Genomic DNA, 14,713 nt, shown 5'->3' with positions numbered 1-14,713 from the left:
GGAAATTTGACAGAGCTCTTAACCACACTTGAAGAGATGCAACAGGAACTATTAAGTAACTCCATAGGAGGGAGAAATGAAACTGACGATTCTGGATACATCGTAGGGAATGGAGTGAATATTGGCCCACTATTTACACTATTTGGGGCTCTAAGGAGAGGGTGGATATCATGGAAAGACTGGTTATATCAGATAGGTGTACTCTTGGCACTAACAGGGGTGGCGGTCTTGCTGGTAATATGTTGTGGTATTCCCTTGATAAAATTTCTGGTCAATAAATTGATTACATCCACAGTAGGACAGCTCCCACTGTTAGCCGTCCGAGCTCTAGAAGAAAGCACAAACGAAATAGACAGAGAACCAGAATATATGGAAATGGATGAAATACCAATTATCCTCCCCGACAGCCCCCAGCTACCTAATATTGTGGCGTATACCCCAGATAGGGAGGACTGGGATGGACCGTGCTTGGTGATATTGTAGACGAGGAAGAAGACATGCACGCACATTTACATTCACACACATGCACCCACAACAATGAGGGATAGGATAGACAGTATCTGAAAGAATGACATGGAGCTGTAATAATGAATGTATATGTATATTAATAGGACACAGGAGTATGGCTGAGAGACCAGACTCCCCTGATCAGGGACTTATGCCTGATCTGCCTCTATCAAGTCTGATTGGACTCTCAGAACTGTTTGGAGAAGAGGATATACTGGAGGGACGGTCGAGCCATGATTGGTCGCCACAGCCGCCATCCATCCAGCAGCTAAACCAGTTGGCAACAGAAAGATCCTCATCGTTCCAGCACCTGGCGATGACGGCTTCACAGAATCTGCCTACAGCAAGAGTCGGCCCGAGGACTCCACCATCATCTGAAGGACCCTTTGGACTCGGGAACACACCCCTTCCGCAGATGCCATGGAGACAGTCACATGTGCCAGTGGCAACGATACCCTCCAGGGGAGGCAGCCAAGGTCGGCCATATGCAGCAACCGCCCGAGTGCATCCTAGACCCAATTCACTGCTAGGACCTGTCCCCAGCTTTCCACCCCCAAGGCAGGAGAGATATTCCGATCAGCCCAGTACCTCTGGAGGAGGATCAGCAGGGGTGGACCTTAGCCGAACTCACCGACCAGGACAGAGGGGAGCTTTGTACAGGCTGCTAAATGCCCAGAGTGTCCCAACCACTTACCCGAGCGACATCAGCAATACTCCCCCCACACACGAGATGCCTTCCCCCTTGTACTTCCTGTCCCCTGGACTGCACAACCTTAATCTGGTCATGGTCACCCCACAGGACATGGCAATCTTGGTTCGAGAGCTTTGTCTTCCACAAGAGTCTGCTCCAAAAACCTTGGAGCAGCTCCTGCCCCTCACAAATCACATTCCCCATGGACTATTTGAGGAACTCATGCCACAACTGAGTCAGACAGCTGCATACCTGTTAAGGATACACCGTGACAATGCCAACATCTCTTGTGCTCAGGAGGGCCTCCATACTCAACTGTGTGGTCTTCAGTCTAGTATGGACATGCTAGCCAGCATGATGGAGCATATGGAGAGGGAACACCTAGGGCTGGCCACCACCACCCTGAATGTGGGCAAGAATTCTCTGGGGGCCCTGTACAACCTGGCCAAGCAGCACAAGGAGCTGGAAAGATCCATCAGAGAACTGCGCGACTGTCTGAAAGCCAAAATTCCTGATCCTCCCCCCACTACCCCTGAAAGGCCAACCTCCCCATATTCCCCAACTTCTCCCAAAACTTCAGACGCTGAGTAAATGCTGAGGAGCGCGGACTGATGTAATGGCACTGAAAACGGACGATGACCTTGGTTCTTGAGTTTGAATTTCGGACTGGTTTCAGAAATCCGAGTGTAAATAAAAACAAAGAAGGATATATGTTAGTAACAAAGGTCGGGTAAATGTCTGTCCTTACCATCATCTGCGTAACACAGATAAAGCTAAATGCATACACATAGATATCACACTGCAAAGTTATAAAAAGGGGACCCTTACACAGCGTGTTTGGAGATTTAGTAGTAAAGATGCACCATAGGGACCCCTTTTTCTTAAATTATAGCATGCCTCAAGAGACATGCATCACCTAAATTTGGCATCTGGCCAAAAAGGGCATTAGAAAACAAGCTGAAAAAGAAGAAAAACAAAGTGGAAAATGTTGAGAAATGGCCTATAATGAAAACCATTATATGATTGACTAAGGCAAATGACTTAAGGACGGACATGAAGGGAAACCATTTATTGTGTTTATCATTTAACTAGATATAGCTGTGCTAACCTTAGAATAGTTTCTTGATTGGTTGACTAAATAGTGGTAACGTAGGGGTTATTTGATGCATTTAAAAAATAAATGTGTGACGCTTTAACAAAATAATATGTAGAACCAAGTATAATGGGTTGGAGCCTCTGGTTGAGTGAGACAATAGATGCCAGAAGATGATTGGTTGCACTAATGTCAATGTAATGCCTTTACTTTGCCATGATTAAGAGGTTGCTGTATCTTGTTTTATGTGGCCATTTTAAGTGCCTTGAATTACACCAAAACTCAATGTTTGAATGTCACCTTGCGTTGATATAATCCAGCTAATTGATCACCTTGTGCCTTAGTATGTAGGTTCACCTGCACTTAAATATATTTACAGTGTAAAGTATCACTTATATTCATATCCGCACCAGAGTTATCAGTAATTTGAGTGATGTGATTTTTTACTGCAATGCACAAATGAGGATGTCTTGTCAGTAAACAACCCAAGAGTATAGTTGATGTAATGGGACTCTTTCGAGTCCCAGAGGAGGGACTGTAGAAGAATTTTTAGGTCCTTATTTGAACTATGATGAACTATCAAGTGTCCTGATCTGAACTGTATGTCCTCTGGCTGAACTAGCAGGTGTTCAACCCAAAGAAAAGGGCTCTATTAGTCATTCGGTCTGTCAGGGGCTTTCCAAGGCCTCTTAGGTGCTTTCCCGCAGGCCAGGTGCAGGGGGCCTCAGGCCAGCTGCACCTGTGGCCGAAGGTCTTTTAAAAAAATCAGTTGTAAATCCTTCAAGTTTTAATGGGAGCGTTTGTCACATTGAAATAATGGCCTAACACCTGCTTAGGGTTCACTAGAGGACGCTTCCAATAGAAAACCATGTCTTGGGAATAAAATAAATAAAAAAGTCGAAGGAGGAGCGATGCCCGCGGGTCTCCAATAAATAGATGAGCGCGGTCGTCACATATTCAGTCTCTCTAGAGGACTCAGTTTGTATAAGCTCTGTGTCGAAGGCTTAAATAAACTTAAAAACTCTGTGCATTTTATCTCGCTTAAGGCTGAATTATTCCAAAGTGTTGTGTCCTTTTCTAGCAAACCACTTGCAGTTAGCTTGTGTTATCTAACGAAGACATCCTGAGACGATCAAAAGAAGGACCACGACACCTGCCTTCTTACACAACAGAACCAAATCCAGAAACGATAAGCAACAGTAGATGCTACAGTTCATAGCAAGACTGCAGTAACAGATTAAGATCTGGCCCCTTTTGTCAAAAGCATGCAAAAACTGACCTCGGCCCACAGACTTCCAATGGAATCAAGATCATTTTAGCCTTGAGATCCTTTAAGAAGAATAAGAGAAATTATTGAATTTTGTGATATGATTACCGAATGTACTGCTGGATGGCACCATCATGGTCCCCCTTCAGGTAAAGGTGATCACCATACTGTCTGAAGATCTCCGATAGTCCATCAGTGTCCAGGTGTTGACTCTTAGCAAGGTTTATAGCCATCACAAACAGGTTCTTCTTAAACAACATCTAAAATGACAAAGATATTACAACTTTGTTATTTGATTCAGAACAAGAACACAAACCCCCAGACTCCAAACAATGAATTTATCTATTAATCCATCCAGACATTTTTTTTAATATACTGCCAACTGTTTCAGGTCCAGGCCTTTTTACAGCAGCCACAGTTATACTCAGCCTTATTATGCACCACTAGTTCTAAGCGTCTTATCAAACATGTTTTATAGCACATTACTTTACTTGTATCATCATTTGCTGTATTATATGACTGTGAAATAATATAAATACAACACAAGTTCATAAAACACCCCTTATAGATATCTTCCATGAGTAAATCTAGAAATCTGCCCTTGTTCTCTCAAGCATTTACGAGAGTGAACATAACTTTGGTTTAGTTGGTGTACACAGACTCACCTCTAATTTAGTCTGTGTGTCTTTCTCCTGAAGAACAAACATGTTTCCATCTCTGCTGAGGATGTAGAAAGAACCCCATTCCGCCACCACATCAATAACGTCATCAAAAGAGGCACTGTAGGCAATGAACTTGTTGTCGAGGTCATAGATGGTCAGAAGCTGTTTATCTGATGGAGAGCTCTCTCTGCTCCCAAACCCTGTCCTGTGTCAAATAAATAAAGTGCAGAAACAATTGTGTAGGGCATAATACTCAGAGAAGTTACAGAAGTACTTTTAACTGTTTTTGTTGGTCAGCAATTAATACAAATTTTTTTCATAACTTTAATAGCACCAATTAACTGTTAGCAATTATAAAAGTTTCAACTAATCAAATTAATCTCATTCTTACTTGTTTGGTGACTTTGCATCCCTGATAAGTAAGAAGAGATAGCCACGGTGCCAGTGGGCCAACAGCTTGAGTCCATCAAAGGCAAAGCAGGGCCCTCGTTCATCAGGCTGATAGAGGTACACACATTCATCACCAGCAACAATGAACTGTGAATCCTGCGAGGGATCTGAGAGGGCAGAGCAGCGCAGGCCACAGCCATGTGTGTCGAGTTCCACTTTAGGATACTCCTTGATGGACAAAGTGTAGCACTGATCATGTGGGATTAAAAAAGGAAAAGAGATACAAAGTCAGAGAACAGTATCTTCTAAGAATTTATCATGTTAAAATCTATGGTAAATCTAAGTGAAATTTAGGGGGTGGGGAAATCAGGCTAAAAGTCAAAATATGCAAGGCAAAAGTGCCAACCACGAAGATACCTTTGACTTCATGATTGAATGAATGAATGAATTAATGAATTTATTTGGCACACAAACTCAACAGTAACAAAAAACTGATACACAAGACAATTCCACAGTGACACGTGTGAACAAAGTAAAAGTGATTCAGGAAGCTACTAGACTTACATAGACTTTCTCCAGAGTGGCCACAAACAAATGTGTGACCTTTGCCACTTGGCGAAAGGCAAGGCCTGTAACTGGACTGGTTCCCTCATGTAGTGTCAGGGTTTTACTGTGGCGATCTCTTGTGATGTCACCCTTGGTCAAAACGACACTACCATCTGTGAAGCCTGCAAAAAGATACCACATGCGTAATGTGGAAAAAGAAGCTTCTGTGATAGCCACGGAATGAGGAAACATGTAATGGACAGAAGACATTTTAATGCCGACTGTGTCTTACCAATGGCCATAAAGTTTAGGTTCTCATGGACACTGAGGCAAGACACTTCTGTTGGTTTGTTACCAGGAATTGCAGGAAAAATCCTAGTGCAGAGAGGGTTCCCACTGTCTCTCTTATCTAGGTTCCAGACTTTGACCTGTGAGATGAGTGAGTATGGATTCAGTTTAGTGTTAATCCACATTGATCAATGAGAATTCCACTTTTGGTTATTTTTATTTGTTTGCTTACCAGAGGGTTTATTCCCTGTTCATCCTGCCCCACTGACACTAGAATGCTGTGCTGCTTTAGCTGGAAGAGGTGTGTTACACGCAACTTGTAGGCATGAAAAGATGCCAATTGCAAGGAGCGTGTCAAAAGCCAGATCTTGCCTTCCATATGTAATATTATAGGTGTTAAGAATAATGGTCTAAAGTGGTAGGAAGCTAATAATAAGAAAAGTCAATGCATCGCTGCTATTATCTTTAATGCTCAATGGCACCAGCAATCTAGCACACAAATGCATGTTTTTTTACCTGTGTTGGCAACAGCAAAAATGCAGATGAATGGGATATGTTATTACAGCTTGTGGGATATGTTATTACAGCTTGTGTAGGTAAAAATTCAAAAACAATAAATGCGCTCTTATAACTCACCAAATTAAAACATCATACAAAAAGGATTAAGTGATTATATGCCAGTTAACTGAGATGCATCACTGCAAAAGCAACTTTGCTTTGACTATGTAATATCCCAGAAATGTCTGCCAACTGCTGGATGGTTCATGTGAGCACCTTCAACCAACATGTTAAGCTAGTAATCATGAGAAGAAACATGCTGCCCAGTACAAATACAAATGTGGGATAAAATATACAACAGTAAGGTTCTTAAAAGAATTTTTTCACAGCATAGGGGGAACTTAGCAGGGTATAGCCACATGACGAGTACTGCAGGCACAAGTATTGTAGGAGGGGCCGGGAATCTACTCAAGAAAATTTTGAAATTTATAATAAACACTATTTCCTGCATTTTGAGTGCCACTTTGTGTTGCTAATTGGAACATTAAATGATGTGTGACATGTCCTTTCAAAAAGAAGAAGGAAAAAAAAAACAAACAAAAAAACAGAAAAGCCCCCCATGCTAGTTAAATCACAGCAAAGGGGCCCCCTATGATTAACTGTGCTGGCAAGAACCCTGAACAGAACGGCAATGTAAAACCAAAATTAAACATTCGATAGAACTTGTAGCTGGTGATGATCCCAAAACTTTTTAACAGTATTGAAAATTAGTTCAAACTCAAACCATACACCAGAATTTTTCAAAACCTTGGCAACACCCATGTTTTGGAACATTCTTAATTAACAACGGTTTTGAATTATTAGTCACAGTAGGGTTTGTATATGCATGATGTTAATAAAATTATGTGGGGAAACAAACTAATACTGACTGACTTTATTTAAATTAGAGCTGCAACAAATTAATCTTTTATTCACTATTACACTAATTCACAACTATAATCACTTTGTCTTCTTTTTTTAAAGTCCAAATTCCATGATTCCAGCTTTTTTTACTGAATATTTTGTGGTTTATTTTACAATTTTCTTAACTCAGTATCTTTGGGCTGTGAACAAAGCAAAACATTTCAAAGCATTATTTTGATCTCTGAAATCACTTGACCAACATTTATCAGCATTTTCTGACATTTTATGGGCCTAACAACTAATCAATTAATCAGCTGATTGTTTCCTTGATTAATCAAAAATGAAAATAATCATTAGCTGCAGCCCTAATCAGCACAGTGGTTAGCACTGTTGCCTCACAGCAAGAAGGTCATGGATTGATTCCAGCCTGTGACCTTTCTGTGTGAAGTTTGCATGTTCTCCCTGTGTTTGCGTGGGTTCCTATATCCAAAGACATGCAGGTTAGGTTGGTAGGAAACTTTAAATTATCCGTAGGTGTGCGTGTGGGTGTTAATGTGGTCGTTCGTCTATATGTGGCCCTGCAACAGACTGCTGTCCTATCCAAGGTGCACACACCTCATGCCCTAGGACTTCTGGGATAGCACACTCCACCACCCCCCCACCCCCGTGACCCTTAATTGGCATAAGTGGTTGTCAGGCAAAACTGACCTACATTATGTTTTTGATGAGCCAATACTTTAATTTGTTAAACAAACAAACACTTCATAAATATATTTATGAAAGAAATGCTGCATTTGACACAGAGCTGATTTTTTTTTAATCAATGAATAAAAATATTGACAGTGCAGTTCAGTTGAAAGAGCTAAAATTTCTTATTAAGTCACAGAATGCGGTGACCTACAGAAGTCACACATATTTCCCCAATTTGCAGTTCACTTTAAAACAATAATAACTGGAAAGTTGACCATTTGAGGTCTACGAGCTAGTGATTAGCTTCGAATAGCATAGCATTAATTAGCCGCGCTGATAAAAGGATATCTCCGAGAACGATATGACCCCTGCCGGAGTCACAGGTCGATATGTTGCTTGGAAGACCAAACTTTTTCCCATTATCCACTGGATCCTTCACCGTGTCTTTATCAAAGAAAACGAATTTTCTCCACTGTAAGAACACTGCCATTTTTGCTGGGGCTAGTTAACACAGCAACTCCAGGAAGACAACGACGTCACGTGACACTAACAAAAGCCACGTGACTAATCCCTGCTGACCCGGAAGTACATTTACGGTGTCACACGTAAATCGAAATTGTAGATTATAAAGCTTTTGTTTAATTTTCAATAACGTAGCATTGAGGATGCAGCTGCCTCCGACTTAGTTACTAAATTAGTTACTAAATAGCAACTAAGTCCGAGGCAGCTGCATCCTAGTTACTAAATAGTAACTTAAGTCAGAGGCAGCTGCATCCTAGTTACTAAAGTGACATCTACTCCACGTGACATCCATGATGTGAATCTGAGCTTTCCACTGCTCAGTACTGGTGAGGCCTCTACAAGAATCCAGTTGTGCTCACCGAAAAATGTGCAATATCTCAGCAAGTCATGCTGCAATTGTACTATAATTTGAATGTTTTCTGTTGCCCCTTTCTCCTTGGGATCAAAGGTTAAAATTTAGAAATTCACTCCAAATTTCACAAAGTGTGTCAAAGATCGGGTCAAGGTCTTCTCTGTTTGTTGACCTGTTTCCAAGGTCCTTTACAGGGGTGTCTGACAGTCCAGATTTTTGTTTTGTTCACTGATACTGGAAGGAGCTATGAGCCAAGAGCTATGGCAAGAGTAGTGGCCAAGTTGTTAAGTGCGCTTGTTTTCAGTGTCAAAGGCTCCCGGTTAAAACCTTACCCCTACCCATTCTCCATGTAATGCAGCCCATGGGCGAAGCAGATTTTCGGTACCACTTAAGGTGACGAAATGACACTTAGAATCCAGGCTCAGTGTACCATCGCCAACACAAAAATATATTACAGTCATCCCAGGGTGGCAGGTGTAACCAGGTAGGGGTCAGTGAAGTATTGCACAGGTCAAAATGTAAAAATGCTCCAATCATGTTGAAAACTATATCACATCATTTGTCATAAAGATTCCAAAAATGTATAGTTTGGACAATCTATGACTGAATGTTCTGGAGTTATGGGGTAAAAACAGCAAAAATGGTGACAAAGTACAGGGGTCAAAAGTTAAAGTTGCTCCATTTTCTGTAAACGGTTATGCAAATTGTTGATTGGGTTAATATGGCTCTAAAAAGAAATAGTTTGCACCATCTGTCATGCTTAGTTATCATGTTACAGGGTAACATATGTCACATGACATAGAATCCAATGGATGTCGACCTTGTTTGACCTTTACTTTGGAGACCAAACATTCAACAGTCAAAACTATTCCATTTATAATCCTTTTAATTTTTGTGTAGGCCATGGTAGATTGACGCTGGATTTTAAGTGTCGTTTCATCACTTTAAGTGGTACCGATTAGGTCAAAATTGATGACTGGCTCATCGACTAATGTGGAGTTGTATCAGAAATGGTATCTGGTGTAGCATCAACACATAGATCTACCTCGCCTCTGCTGTGGTGACCCAGAGTAAGAAGAAGGGAGTAGCCAAAAAATATTGGAATGAGCTATTAGGGCCATGTATCTCTCTACTTTCAAGAATCTCTTGAAAGCCCAACTCTCCCGAGAGTACCTCCTCTACTATCATCTAATTGGTTGTGCTGAAAGTGAACAGAGCCTTGTACTGCAGCTGTTGCAGTACCTACTATAAATAAGATGAAATCAACATAATCACGTGACTGATGTTTCAAAACAAGTTGACCGCATTTTTATAGTGTTTCTTAAAGCGCATGTTGAGTGCTTTGCATCCGTGCCAAACATTCACCCATTCAGAAACACACTCTTAATGCAATGTCAGCAGCTTAGTTGCACATCAGAAGTCATTTGAGGATTAAGGACCTTGCTCAAGGGTACTTTAGTGGCAGGGATGCCGGTGACACGTTACTCTAATCTGACCACTTTATTTCAGTAATGAGTAATCTAACGTGTTAATCTTTCCAAATCTGTAATCAGATTGATGTTACTTCTCCAAGCCACTGTGCATTACAATTATTTTTGTTTTGTGGGTCGATCACAGCGTTAAAACTGGTCCGTGGGCAGGGGGAGGTTGGGGGTTCATCTGAACCGTCCAGTTCGCCCATGTTTAGCATTTCATGCTGCGAGCTGTTCATCTGCTCTTTTGTGCAGCAGCTCCGAGTTGAAAAAAACAGTTGTCGTCTCTCAAAACTCGGTGATGGCAGCACATCTGTACTGAGCTTTACAAAGACATTTTTTCGCTTTTTTTTTTTTTTTTTAACTCTGAGCGGCTCTGTGAGTGTCCTCGCTAAAACAGCTGAAGACCCGCAACGTGTTAACAAATACTTTTTTCAACCAAATGCACCTTAAGTTTCTTTCTGAGGATGACATGATTTAAAAAAACGCAGATAAAATGTCTTACCTGTCAAAACTGGTCGTGATTTCAGCATAAATACACGTTAACCATTCTTCCTGGTCAGACAGCAAACCAGGGACGAATCTAGATGGAAAGGGGGCATGGGGAGGAGGGACGCGGAACCCTACAACACCCCTAGATTAAAGGTCAACTTTTGAAGCCATTTTTTCATACTATTACTACTTATAATAATAATAATTTCAACATTTATAATGTTTAGGAAGAATTTAAATTTAGAAAAATAGTAGAAAGAATTTAGTTGTTAAATTTATAAGCAATGGCAATTATAAATTGTAAGTTTTACCATTACAGTGCTGTCAACAGTTAAATATGAGGTCAACAAAGATTGTCTTTATTTTATTTTTTGTAAAACAAGTATTTATGTTCATTGAAGTCAAGAAAGACATGTTTTACAAAAACTTTTTTTTTCAGAAAACAGTGTTTAAGTTCAATTTAAAATGTCAGGACATACATTGTTTAGTTTAAGTTACTGTTAAAAATGCACTTACAATATAACTGGTTATCATTTTCATGTTGAGGTGGCAGGGGGGTTGTTGTTACCAGCTGCTGAAAGCAACAAATAAAGTAACTAGTAATGTAACTTATTTACTTGTAAAATTGATTAATCAGTAAAGTAATTAAGTTACTTTTTCAAGGAGTAAACAGTAATTGGATTACTTTTTCAAAGTAACTGTGGGAACACTGCTTAGTGGTGGAAATGACTACTGACTTTTTCTGATACCCAATTACATTTTTGGCACAATCTGATGCCCAATGGTAAGATCTCTAGTGTGATCCACAAAATGTGAATAACCCTTTCTTGTTGGTACAGATCAGGGGGAAGCATTTGTAAAAGTGGACAAACAGTTACCATATGCAGTAATCAGGCCCTACCTTCTCTGAGCAGGAGTATGTGTAATACAACCCCAAATCTGAAAAATTTGGGATATCTGAAGAATCCAAGAAATGAAATGAAAATTACATTTTCTTCGACTTCAATTTCAATTCAGAACATATGAACACAAGATATTTCATGTTTTGTGTGGTCAGCTTCATTTCATTTAATATACATATTCATTCCTGCATTTAAGGCCTGCAACACATTCCAAAAATGTAATGTTGCCATTCCTTCTCACAACACTTAAGACCGAGTCATTGTTGTTGCATTTTTCATTTCAAAATTTGCCACGCTACAACTAGACACTACAATTCACAACTTTGGACACACTTTCCCAATCAATTGAATAGAAACTTTCCGGCATTACTGGTGCCATGACAGAAGTTGAAATTACCTTTAACAATGGCACTGACACAACTGACAGACCCTGGCTTCTGGACTTGTTGCCCCCGCCATGAAATGAGGAAGAGGATTTCCACTTTCTCACTTCAAATATCAATCCTAGATCTTAATTTGTAATGAACACCTACAGCAAATCATGTATCCTGACTTCCTTTACCACACTACATTTCACCTTGAACGTCGTGGTCGAGGTCAAACATCTAAATGGATAAAAAACTGAACTTTCTGCCCAGGTTTTGCCTTCTCAGCACCAAATTTCTCTTCTAAAGCCTAAATTTACATTGAACACCTATAGCAAATCATTCATTCCAGCTGTCTTGAGCCAACTGCATTTCATCTTGGACCTTAGGGTCAAGGTCACACATGAAAATGAATGGAAAACTACTCTTTCCTGTACTATTTGGCCTTTTTCCACTCATTTTTTACTGAACCTCATCCTGAAATAAGGCGAATATTGAAATGGACTCAACGCACCTGACTGTGCTTATTTGTAGGAGGTTATGCTTTCACCACTGTGTTTATGAAAAGTCTGAAGCCCACAATTTTTCATATATCATTATGAAATTTTACTGAAGATTCATATCCTGATAGGCAAGAAATGGTTCAGTGTTCAAGGTCATAGGTTAAAGGTCAAAGTCAGGAAAAATCTTGGAATATTGGAAAAATCCCTGTCTTAAACATTGAATGAATTTTCAAAAATTCATACCTCTGTCAAAAAAGATCAAATTTCTTTTGTATTTGAGAGCATTATGTAGGATGGTATCCTTTATTGACTGACAAAGCTTGATCAGGATCAGATTCAGATTACAGATTTTGTGGCCATTTAATTTTAATATTGAAAACCCCATTTAATGTGTATTTTACACTATATTCAAATCTTGCGTGCCCCAATCACTCTCATATTTTAAAGTGAGGTGCAGACTGGCACTCACAATCACTTGGCAAAGTTTGACCCAGATTGTGGATTTTGTGGACATTTAAATTTAATATTGAAAAGCTCATTTGATGTACATTTTGCATTATATCTCAATCAAAAAGTGCTTCAGTCACTGTCATTTTTCTGTTATGGATTTAACTACACCACCTAAATTGGATGGAGGTTCCCATTTTATGCATGTTTGTCTGACTTCCAGTTATTAGAAACCAAGTGCCAAAAAGCAATGACAAATTGTGCATACCAGAGATAATCAATGTTCTGTGAAAATGATCTGAAAAAGAATTCAGAAACCAAAAAAGGCAGAGACAAAGTCAAAAAACACAGGTAGGCTCAACTAGGGAAAAAAAATGCTCAGAAGAAAAGTGCTCAAATGTGGCTCAAATCTCAACAATCTTGCAACCAGGCAAGGTGAAAGGTGTGACTTAAATAGAGAGAGTGATTAGGAGGAAATGCAAGACAGGTGTGTGTGGAAGGATCTGGAAAGGGGCGTGGCAAGCAGGAGAGAGGGCAGGGAGGGGACACCCATCACCAAGCATTAAACAGCAGACAAGAAAAGTCTCTCCACCAAAACCCCAATCAAACATGACAGTGACAGAAAACCAGCAGAGACAAAATAAAGTTAAAACAAAACACACTCCCCACAGACCCCAATCATGACACTTGGTGGTCCTTTTTGTCTTTGGTTGGGTGCATACAACATCCTTTTTTTACAAGAGGAATTTGGGATTTTACTAGCTTTTCTGAAAGAAGGCTGGCAGACATGGCACACTGAAGGAGAAGGACTACATGTTCTGCTAGCATAGAAAGACTTCTGATGAGCACCGAGAGGATGCAGTTGGCTTCACTGTGACTTGGTGGTTGAGTATGCTGTACCAGGCAGCATCAGGTCAAAGCAACTCCTGACTCTCTGCCTCTGCACCACGAAGACCCTGCTACCCATATCAGCATGTACATCCCAGCACTGTCTGCCACTGCAGATGCAATGAAGGACTTCTTTAAGAATCTCACATCCATCATCACGAGCATACCAAACAAGAAGGAACTTGTTCACCAGGGACACTTTAAATGCCAAGAGTGGTTGCAGTACATGACTTGTGGCCTCCCACTCTTGGTCAGGTCAACACAGGCAAAATGAATGATAATGGACACCTGCTGTTCAAAATGCGCATGACCTGTGCCTTGGCAGTTCTTAGTTTCAGATCAAACCTCAACACGAGGTTTCGTGGAGACTTATGCACTCAAAGCACTGCTGCGAACTGGATCTGATCTTGGTCAGATATGCTGCCATCAAAAATGTTCTACACATTTTCCCTTATCACATTGTGGATTGTGTGACAGCTCACTCATTGGAACGTTGCAAGATCAGATTGCAACTGCACAAGTTGCATGACACTAAAAAACAAGAGCAATCTTTCTGTTGTTACAAAGATGTCTCAATCAGACCTCATGGATGAGGTTTAAGAGACTACTCCAAATTGGCCTTGTTCCTGAAAGCTTGGAGACTCACACAGAGAAGTGGGAAATTCTGCAGGACATGCATTACCAAAGACACATGCATCTTGGAGGTCACGCTGACCAAAATAACTTGGTCATTGAACCAAGACATTCCACCCTTGGTGAGTATATGCAGTCACCCAATGAAATGAACCTTAAAATTCAACACTGAGACCCTTTCCAATGCTGGGTGCCCAGAATGCATGTCTTGCTAATATCCTTTTAATATCTTAATATCCTTTTATAGTTTTTAATTCTTGAATTAAAGAACGATTAAAAAAATAGGCGTATCTTTAAAATGTAATTATGGGCGGATTGCTTTATCTAATTATGAAATAATTAAACCTGAATATCTAAAACAGTGTCTAATATTTTAATATTTTTTAATTTTGGAAATAAAGAACAATTAAAAAATAGGCGTATCTTTAATGTAATTATGGGTGGATTTCTTTATCTAATTATGAAATAATTAAACCTGAATATCTAAAACAGTGTCTAATATTTTAATATCCTTTAATATTTTTAATTCTTAAATTAAAGAACGATTAAAAAATAACCGTATCTTTAATGTAATTGTGGACAGATTTTTTAATACACTAAGG

At 39.9% G+C, this 14,713-nt stretch overlaps 1 protein-coding gene across 1 annotated transcript in view; it reads right to left on the bottom strand.

Moving 5' to 3' along the window:
• vps11 (VPS11 core subunit of CORVET and HOPS complexes) overlaps nt 1–8,056 on the bottom strand; it is a 55,864-nt gene extending 47,808 nt beyond the window's left edge. Inside the window, exons 1-7 of the mRNA XM_034178858.1 lie at nt 7,884–8,056; nt 5,677–5,825; nt 5,449–5,584; nt 5,175–5,338; nt 4,612–4,859; nt 4,224–4,425; nt 3,667–3,818 (exon numbers count right to left, since the gene is read on the bottom strand). Of these exons, the coding sequence (XP_034034749.1) occupies nt 3,667–3,818; nt 4,224–4,425; nt 4,612–4,859; nt 5,175–5,338; nt 5,449–5,584; nt 5,677–5,825; nt 7,884–8,025 (1,193 nt within the window). The 5' untranslated portion in view covers nt 8,026–8,056. The remainder of the gene's footprint in view (nt 1–3,666; nt 3,819–4,223; nt 4,426–4,611; nt 4,860–5,174; nt 5,339–5,448; nt 5,585–5,676; nt 5,826–7,883) is intronic.
• Nucleotides 8,057–14,713: the final 6,657 nt, after the last annotated feature.

Source organism: Thalassophryne amazonica, chromosome 9, assembly GCF_902500255.1.
Source record: "Thalassophryne amazonica chromosome 9, fThaAma1.1, whole genome shotgun sequence".
Taxonomy (NCBI): domain Eukaryota; kingdom Metazoa; phylum Chordata; class Actinopteri; order Batrachoidiformes; family Batrachoididae; genus Thalassophryne; species Thalassophryne amazonica.
The sequence above is the reverse complement of the archived record's forward strand: the minus strand, read 5'-3'. Positions and strand labels throughout refer to the sequence as shown.